The 9903-nt window shown below is 42.5% G+C and overlaps 1 protein-coding gene across 3 annotated transcripts in view; it reads right to left on the bottom strand.

Annotated features, from left to right (window-relative positions):
* Positions 1-9903, bottom strand: part of LOC109971147 (protein LCHN-like) — a 24372-nt gene continuing 14469 nt past the window's right edge. Inside the window, exons 4-9 of one of the 3 annotated variants that reach the window (XM_020619227.1) lie at positions 5047-5203; positions 3202-3340; positions 2358-2489; positions 2085-2235; positions 1437-1505; positions 1-1145 (exon numbers count right to left, since the gene is read on the bottom strand). In XM_020619227.1, the coding sequence (XP_020474883.1) occupies positions 950-1145; positions 1437-1505; positions 2085-2235; positions 2358-2489; positions 3202-3340; positions 5047-5203 (844 nt within the window). In that variant the 3' untranslated portion in view covers positions 1-949. Of the gene's footprint in view, positions 1146-1436; positions 1523-2084; positions 2236-2357; positions 2490-3201; positions 3341-5046; positions 5204-9903 lie in introns of all 3 variants that reach the window. The other 2 variants (XM_020619228.1, XM_020619229.1) reach the window with 2 other exon arrangements.

The raw sequence follows: 9903 nt of genomic DNA, 5'->3' as shown, positions 1-9903 counted from the left end.
AAAAACTGAAAATTTCTAACTTCAGATGTTAAGGTGGACTTTTCACACTGAAGTGCATACAGTTGTACAAGTGTGCCCATTAAAGTGGCTTGTTGGTGTATATGAATATGCCACAACCTGAAGAACAGTGAAAGACACACACAGTACACATACATACACACATACAAACCTACATGATAAACTGTACATATGTAATACATATCAGTTTTTTTCTTTTGAATTGTCCAATTATTTAAATACTTACATTTTTATATAATTTTGACTCTTTGGCAACATTGTTACTTGAAACTTTCATGCCAATAAAGCCCCTCTCACTTTGAAATTTGAATTTGAGTGGGACCCCATAACACACACTTAAGACACACATTGTAGATAAAGAGGGAAGAAAATTCTGAATTATTTACAGGAAGGCTACCTCTTGTTTACTTTATTACATTAATCATCACCACATTTTGTCCATGGAAAATCTTCAGACCACTAGCTGAATCTTAGAAGAAGTCATTCAACTTAATGTCCCAGTGCCATATGTCCCTTGTAATGAAGAATTATTCTTGCCATTAATAACAGCAGGTGTGTTTGAATCTGCAATCCTGGGGTGTTCAAACACAGCACAGTACTGGAAAAATTGCAGTTGTATCCAATCCAGAGAGTCACTTTAAGTCACCTGATGGTGAGTAATCCATCTCAAATACAAGTTTATCTCCATGAGGTGATCTCTAAGAGTTGACTGTTAATTGTGCTCTTGTCAGTAGAACCATGGTGGAAAAAAAGGTCAGACAACATACAACAGACATACAACAAAAAATTATACTAGAGACATTCCTGGAGGCTCAGGCAGCTCTGAAGACTCCAGTAAGCCAGATGTGTAGAACTCAGAGTAGGCTTAAGGCAAACCAACCCCCTTTGAGATATTGGAGTAATGAAAGGAAAGCCAGCCCTCTGTTGGCTCTCAGCTGCAGCAGAGCTGCTCTGACACCAGCAGGGTGTCATAGCCATAAATCTCCAGTAGATGAAGCAGGAAGAGTCTGTCGCCATGGGGGTCCAGACCCATGGCCCGCACGCTCTCCTGGGTCAGAGTGGGATCAGGACTTCCTGCCACCTCGCTTAGGGTCTGGAAAATTCTGTTGTTCTGCTCCAGAAAAAACCTGGATAAGTTGAAATTGAGAAAGCAGGTGAGACAGTTACTGTGCTCAATTTCTTTCTTTTGTTTAATTTAGCTGAATGCTTCTTGATTAGCACAATTGTTACTTTCTGTATTAACTACAGTGACTGGGAGGAGAGAGAAGATGTGGGATTCTGTCAGGCTCAATACACCACTAATTTGGTTTCTAAGCTGTCACTGTGCTGACTGTTCTTCCCAGGATTTTCATGAAAAAATCAACTTATTCCAAGTGGTGTACTATTGTGCAGGTTAGTTAAATGAATACTGTACTTACAGAATGAAGAGATCCTCTTCACTGGACACACAGTCTCCAGTCTCCTCCTGGGAATACAGCAACATCTGCCTACACACAGACGCATGCTATATTTCTATCAGTAAAACCTAGAGGATTGGGTGCACTATAGGATTTATTTCAAGATATGCATGTTTTGTTAGATTAAAAGGAGCTGTGAGGCTGTACTTTGGCATAGTGGTGCTTTTAGCTAAATGCTACTTTTAATATAACAAAATACTAACATGCTAAAGTCAGCAGGTTACTATATAACCGTTACTATGGTCACAGCTAAGCACTGTAGTTTTTATCAAATGTTACTAAAACAGGAGTAAATAATGCATTTGTTGGGCACTTTTTCCCTCTGTGGATTAATCAGAGTATTTCCAGAAGCATGATGGGGTATATGGGATTAAAAAGAAACTACAGTGTGTGTGTTCATAGTAATGAACATTCATGAGCTTTATGTTGTTTTTAGACAACAGTGGAGCACTATGACAGGCTTTGGAAACAGCCATCACTTAGGAACAGGATCCATTCATTGTTGGTTTTTGTCTTTTGGAATTCACTGACATTACAAAAACTACAGAATATCACACGTCATGGTCTATAAATTCCCACTTTGGTAAACATTCCCATTGTTGTACCTACCTCTGTTTGGTGAGTTTGCGATATTTCTCCCTGTCTGCATTGCTGAGGCGGAGCACGGGCTTCAGGCCATCTCTGTAGGTCCTTACATTCTGATTGTCTACATACACATCATACAGATCCTTCTTCTCCTCAAAGATTTTCTCAGTTGTACCTGAACATTTGAAATATTGGATACTAGTCATTCCTGCAAAAGATGTATAATGGACTAACTAGCCCAGTCCTTTTTCAGTGGACTTGTTCACAAATGTTAAGACTTTTCTAGCATCCACTTACACGCTACATAGGAGAGCTCATTTTCCAGGGCGCTGATATCAGCCACATTAACATAGAAGAAGGGGCGGAATTCAGGCACAGCCATGCCAACACCAGGGATGGAGATGTTTGCCAGACAACAGCAGCAGTACACTAAGAGGGGAGCGGAGGGTGAAAATAATGACACATGAGTGTGGGAGTGAAAGAGGAACACAGGATTTGAATGTGTGCATGACTTGTGGTCTGTCCAACAAATACAGCTGGAAAGGAACTGCATGTGCACTGATGTACAGTTGCTATACTCATGTAACTACAGGTAAAAGTCACAAAATGAGACAGACTAAAATTTTTCTGAATAGGATTAGTGGGCTTCGGAGCTTTAATTGTAAAATACTTTGTAAACATACTGAAGTAAAAGGATAATTTTTATTTTGGTTCTAAATGAAAAAAATGTTTTGACAGTTTGGGAATACACTATTCTACCATCTTGTCAAGAGTTTGATGAGAAGATCCCTGTCACTTTCATATGTGGCTGCAAAATGAAGCTGCAGCCATGAGACTGTTTAGTATGAAGAGTAAAGGTGAATGACAATAAATTGTCACTTTTACACTTTATCACGATACATGTTAATGAGAATATTCGTTACCTTCTGACAGAGCCAGGCCAGTTGTTTCTCCCTGTTTCCAGGCTTTATGCTAAGCTAAGCTAACTGGCTGCAGCTTTATACTGAATGGAGAGACACAAGAGGTATCAATATTCTTGTCAAACACAAGGCAAGAAAGTGAATGTGCAAATCCCAAAGTGTTAAACTAGTTCTTTAAACTTATGTTCAAACTCTTGTGACTAAATCCAGATGTTTCTCACCTCTGTAGCACACTACACCCACAGGTGGAGGTGAGAAGATGAGAATGCGTCTACGGAGAAGAGCCAGTTTCCACAGCACCATGATCTGCTCCCCAAAGAAGCGGATGAACTGGGACATACAGCCCTCAGGGTGTGTGATCTGGTGCACAGAGGCACACAAGATTAGTGACTAAATACAGGGTGAATACCAATTCCCCTAACTGCATCCATGGTTCCTTCACTTGCGTCTTTTCCTTGCGTCTTAGTCCCACTCAGGTAAGATGCAAGGAAATGATGCAAGGAGAAACTGTGAGGAGAGAGGAACAGAGAAAACATGTTTTAACTGACATGAGACATCCTTTGCTCCAATTCTCCATGTGAAACATCCAATCACAAACTGGGGTATGTCAATCTGTAACAGACTTCTGTGAAGGATACCCTTGTTGTTCCTCAGTTATACAGTCATGGCCTAAAATATTGGCACCCCTGCATTTCTGTCAGATAACACATGACTTCTCCCAGAAAATTGTTGCAATCACAAATTCTTTGGTATACTCATGCTTGTTTCTTTTGTTTGCATTGTAACAACACAAAAAAGCAGAGGGAAAAAAGCCAAATCTGATACAATCAACACAGCTCCAAAAATGGACTGGACACCCTCAACATAATATTTGGTCCTTTCATCAAAATAACTGAAATCAGTCATTTCCTGTAACCATCAGTGAGTTTCTTACGCCTCTCTGCTGGAATTTTGGACCACTCCTCTCTCTTTTGCCAACTGCTCCAGGCTTCTCAGATTTGAAGGGCTTTTTCTCCCAACTACTGTTTTGAGAACTCTCCACAGGTCACTGCTGGCCACTTCAGAACTCTCCAGTGCATTGTCTGAAACAATTTCTGGGTGCTTTTTGACATATGCTTTGGGTCATTGTTCTGCTGTAAGACCCATGACCTCTGACGGAGACCCAACTTTCTGACGCTGGGCCCCCCACTGTGCCCCAAAATTCACGCCTCTCTGCTGGAATTTTGGACCACTCCTCTCTCTTTTGCCAACTGCTCCAGGCTTCTCAGATTTGAAGGGCTTTTTCTCCCAACTACTGTTTTGAGAACTCTCCACAGGTCACTGCTGGCCACTTCAGAACTCTCCAGTGCATTGTCTGAAACAATTTCTGGGTGCTTTTTGACATATGCTTTGGGTCATTGTTCTGCTGTAAGACCCATGACCTCTGACGGAGACCCAACTTTCTGACGCTGGGCCCCCCACTGTGCCCCAAAATTCACTGGTAGTCTTTAGATTTCATAATGCCATATACACAGTCAAGACATCCAGCAGTTGAAGCAGCAAAGCAACCCCAAAACATCAGTGAACCTCCACCATGTTTGACTGTAGCAGATAGTGTGAGCTGACACTGGTGCACCCTGTGCCTGCAGGTCAGCTTGAATTTGTTTCAAAGTTGATCAGACAATTCTTTGCTCTTCTTTCTTCATTACAAATTAAAGAAGCATCACATTCTTGAAATAAAACTATTTCTGATGATTATGAAAAGATGTCAGTAATTCTGCCCAGTCCATTTTTGGATTTCTGCGTGGAATGTATCAGATTTGGCTTTTTTTTTTCTTCAGCTTTTTTGTGTTGTTCCAATGCAAAAAAAAAAACAAAACAAAACAAACAAACACGAGAATACCAAAGAATCTGTGATTGCAACAATTTTCTTTGAGAATTGGTGCGTTATCTGACAGAAATGCAGGGGTGGACCAGATCAAGGACAATAAAATAAGGGAATTGGGATTTACCTACAGTGTGAGAGACAACCATAAACACCAGCTGACATACAGTAACTGAAAGGGACATGAAAAAGTCTCTCCTACCTTCATCTCAGGTTGCATGCTGTAGTTGATTGCAGCTCCCCAGATGTTGGCTGGACATGCAGTAACAACAGCATCACCACTGGGGGGCAGGCGTGCCCTCTTGTCCTCATAGAAGGCCTCCAGGGGAGAGTAGTGGCCTGGGGACTGAAGCTGAAGCCTAGGACAGGGGACAGAATACAGTATACAGGCAATAAAACTGGAAACTCTAAACTATGAAAGAAAAAGATTTACTCAAACAACTTTCATTGTCTATGAAGGAACTACTGCTTGCAACAAGGTACAATAAAAACACTCTGTACTGCATTCTAAAACCATCTTTTCAATTTATCACTGGTTACTCATTCTAGGCAGGCAAAAATGTCAATTTCATCAATTTGAAATTACAACACAGTGAAGTTTACATAAAGTGAAGGGGTCTGAATACTTTATGCATACCTTGATTTAACCCCAAAATAAATGTTCATAACAGTAAGTTAACTCCTTTGTTGAAGAGAGATATTTTGATTTGTAAAACAGAAATAAAAAGCTGGATGGCATAGTGGTGCAGGGGTTAGAGCTGTCACCTCACAGCAAGATGTGGAGTATGCAGTGAAGTCTGTGTAGAGTTTGGTGGAGTCTGTTTGGAGTTTGCATGTTCTTCCTGTGCCTGCATGGGTTCTCTTTGGGTACCCTGGCTTCCTCCCACAGTCTATAGACTGTGGTTGATTGACAACTCTAAATTGCCTCTATGAGTGAGTGTGAGTGTGTGTGTGTGGTTGTTTGTCTACATGTCAGCCCTGTGATAGACTGGCAACCTGTCCAGGGTGTACCCTGCCTCTCGCAATGTCAACCACAATCCTGTTCAGGAATAAGCAGTATAGATAATCGATGGAAGGATGGAAATAAAAAGTTGAATGCATTTGGCTAGCTATTACTAATTCATGCAGATGCAGCCTTGTGTAACAAATGATCAGCTACAGCTATTGTTGCAATGGTAAGAGATTTTAATAGCATGAAAACCATCTCAGAAAATATTACAGTATACAGTATTACACAATTACTATTATTATCAGCTACAACAACCCTCAAAGGAATGAAAAGAGAGGGGTCTTTCTTTTTTTAATTGCTAGTGACTCTGATAGTTGATTGAACTGGACTGCAGTGCTAGACTGACCCTAAAGAATAAACAGAATTATAAACATGATTTTAAAAAGCATATAACTGTAACATGTTATATAACTGAAGCATTTTAGTTTGCATATTAGTACCAGTAGTAGAGGAAGTATTCACATCCTTGATTTAAGTAAATGCACTATTATCACACAGTAAAACTTGCCTACTCTGTTACAAGTAAAATCCTGCATTGAAAATGTTAAAATTTTGTGTTATCATGGAAATGGACCCAATGTAGTACACACAGTACAGTGCACTATTCTGTTAAAAGCAAGTGAAAGGTTGTTGTCACCAGCTGAGGACCAGCCGAGGGATTGCCATTGCCGACCAGAGGGGCTAGCCACATTGCCGCCAGTCTGGGAGGTGTTGGCTGAGATCAGATAAGCTTGTCAACAAACTGTTCAAGATGAGCTGTGAAGCCTTGGCGGTGGACCACAGACAACAGCCGAGGGAGCTGCTGGAGGCATTTGTGGGACATCTTCATGGCCAGAGATGAGGACTCTATGCACACTAGCCTGGTGCAGCATGGCATTGACACTGGCGATGCATGCCTCTTATGCTTCCAGCCACAGCATCTACCACTCACCAGACAAGCTGCAGTGGAACAGAAAATTTGAGAGATGGTGGCAGTGGGCATCATCAAGCTGTCCAACAGTCCTTGGGTGGCACCTGTTTTTATGGTCCAGAAGAAAGACAGCACCTGGAGGCCCTGTCGACTAGCACAGACTTAATGAGGTCGCTCAAAAAGATTCTTACCCACTGCCACGCATCGATGACCCTACATCGCTCAGGTCTGCTGGTTTAGCTCCCTAGATAAGTGCATCAACTACTGGCAGGTGGAGTTAACACCAGAAGCACAGCCCAAGACCACAGCCCAGCTTGCGCTCTCAGCCAGCCATTAAGGAATTACTGTGTCACCTGCTGAGAGCTGCTGGCTGTCATGCTGGGGATCCACCAAAATTCCTGCTTCAAACTGATTATGCTTCTCTCACCTGGCTGCTCAACTTCAAGGAACCGGAGGGTCAGCTGGCTCTGTGTACAGAGACCCTACAAGACTACAACTTTGAGATCTACCACTGGACTGGCTGCCATCACACCAACGTGGACGCTATGTTATGACTGCCCTGCAAGGAAGAGGAGCACAGACACTGCCAGTGCGCTGAAGACCAGGGTGCTGCTGCCACGACAGCTCCAACATGTCTACAGCCAGAACCCTGTCCTCAGCTGGGTCCAGGTTTGGGTGGGGGGCGGTAGTCCCTGCCCTGGACACAGAGACTAAAGCCCTCTATTTCCACTGGCCCAGCCTAGTTGACTGAGATGGCCTCCTCTACTGCCACTGGCAGGAGCCCAAAGCCCACCGCGATATCCTGAAGCTCCTGGTGCCTTGCTGGGTCCGTCAGAATGGCCTCCAGTTGGGGGGCAATTTCAGCATCACAAAGACTTTGCACTGGCTGTGGTCCCGCTTCTACTAGCTGACACTTACACGCTCCCCTGCAACAGTATCAGACAGAAGCCCTGATGGAGCATGTAGAAGTGGACATTCTGGGCCCTTTTCCCACCACAGATCAAGGGAACTGCTGTGGTAATGGATTATTTCACAGAGTGGCCAGAGCAATACACAGTCCCTGACCAGACTGCCTAATCAATGAGATGTTCTGCAGGTTTGGTGCACCTGAGGAGCTGCACAGCGACCAGGGGCTGAACTTTGAGGCTGAGGTGTTTGGTGAGGTGTGTTGGCAGCTAGGCATCAAAAAAGCCTTGGACTACAACGTTGCACCCCCAGAGTGGTGGGCTGGTGGAGTGGGTCAACTGGCCACCCAGCTCTCAATCTTGACCAGCTGGAGAAGACAAATAATCCAAAGTCAAAAAGAGAGAGAGATGGGGAAAGTATTCAGTAGTTCCTAAATGTGGAGTGGCGACAGTGCGGTGGGTAGAGCAGTTGTCTCCCAACTGGAAGGTTGAAGGTTCGAATCTTGGTGCTTGCAGTCCACGTCGAAGTGTCCTTGGGCAAGACACGGAAGCAGTACAAAAAAACATAGACAAGTGTACATTTCCACATGGTGTGATTAAAACAAAAATACAAACAGAATAACAGAGAGAAAAAAAAAGATGGTGCAGGAGATGGTTGTAGCAGTCCGTGTGGGATAGGGCTGGCTCTGTGTGTGGATGTGAGAGACCAGGGTGATGAAAGGGGGTGAATTATTTAACATATAATGTAGCAGTCACTGGTTGACAGGTAGTCTGTCAGAAAAGCCACGGGGTAATGTTCGACTCACGATAGAGCTGTCCTTCAATGTATAATTTGTCCATAATGATATTTGCCCGTTTGTTGTTCCGCCTGTGTTGTTTCAGGATGGGGTAGAGGATTTTCCGTCGTTCGTTTATTTCACGTGGGAATTGATCATTGAGTCCAAAGTTTGTGCCTTTCAATTCCTTTCCTTTCCTTTTAATCAGTTCTTTGTGCTTGTAGTGTTCCAGTTTCACTATTATTGGCCGGGATGTTTTGTTGGAATGTGGACCAAGGCGGTGTACACAGTGAAAGGTGATCTTATTAACAATATCCGGTGGAATTTTTAGTTGGTTTTTCATGAAGTCCTTAACCAGTGTTTCGGGGTTGTCGGGTGATTGTTCTGGAATGCCGGTGAATATCAGGTTATCGTGCATGTTTCTGGTTTGAATGTCCAATATCGTTTCTTTCATTGTTTTGTTTTCTTTCGTGACGAAGTCCATTTATTCGCTGAGGGTTTTGACGGATACTTGGAGAGAGTTGTTTGACTGCTCTAATTTTTCAATGTAGTTGTCAGCGAATTCAAGGCTTGACTGGAGTTCTTTTATTTCCTTGTGAAGTGTGACCAGTAAATCGAGTTTCCTATTGATGGATGCAAGAACACTGACCCCAATGTCTGTCGTCTGTAGATCGCTTGTATCCGTAGAGGAGGTCTTTTTTCGTTTGCTTGGTTTTGGTGTATCTTGTTGGTTTGTATTGGCGGTATCCATACTGCAGTGAATGTAGTATTGGTCGATGACTGATTCCAGGTCCGATATATCCTCCAGTATGTGAAAGGTCCGTTTTGGTTATTGTCAGCAGTTGTAATTCCGATGGATTGCTCGTGTGATACTAGTATTGGGTAATAAAGTTAGAAAAAAAAGGCTAGCAAAATTTGTTTTAATTGTGATGATTTTGCTCACCTTTATCAAAAACCCACCAATTCACTATCTCAATAAATTAGAATACCTCATAAGACCTATAAAAAAACATTTTTAGTGAATTGTTGGCCTTCTGGAAAGTATGTTCTTTTACTGTATATGTACTCAATAATTGGCAGGGGCTCCCTTTGCTTTAATTACTGCATCAATTCGGCATGGTGTTAGCTATTTTGAGTCAGATAGATATTGGATAGATACTTTATGTATTAGAAATGTTTAGTGGAGAGAGGATGTCTAGTTAAACTGTTAAATGCTTAGGCCTGCATATGAGTTTCTACAGGGTACATCTGGTCAAGGTTACCAGAGAGAAGAGTTGATGACTGTCAGCAGACAGGGTGTTCAATATTATTATTATGATGTGTAGACTTAGCCATAATGTCCCTATGTTCAAGTCACGACATGTATTAGAGGTCGTGAGAATGTTTTTAGTTACACACCACTTAACCAACAGACATACACATTCACACGTTGATTTGCTTCATGTTTTGACTATTGCTA

Source organism: Monopterus albus, unplaced genomic scaffold, assembly GCF_001952655.1.
Source record: "Monopterus albus unplaced genomic scaffold, M_albus_1.0 scaffold216.1, whole genome shotgun sequence".
Classification (NCBI taxonomy): Eukaryota; Metazoa; Chordata; class Actinopteri; order Synbranchiformes; family Synbranchidae; genus Monopterus; species Monopterus albus.
This window is presented reverse-complemented; position numbering and strand designations above follow the sequence as displayed.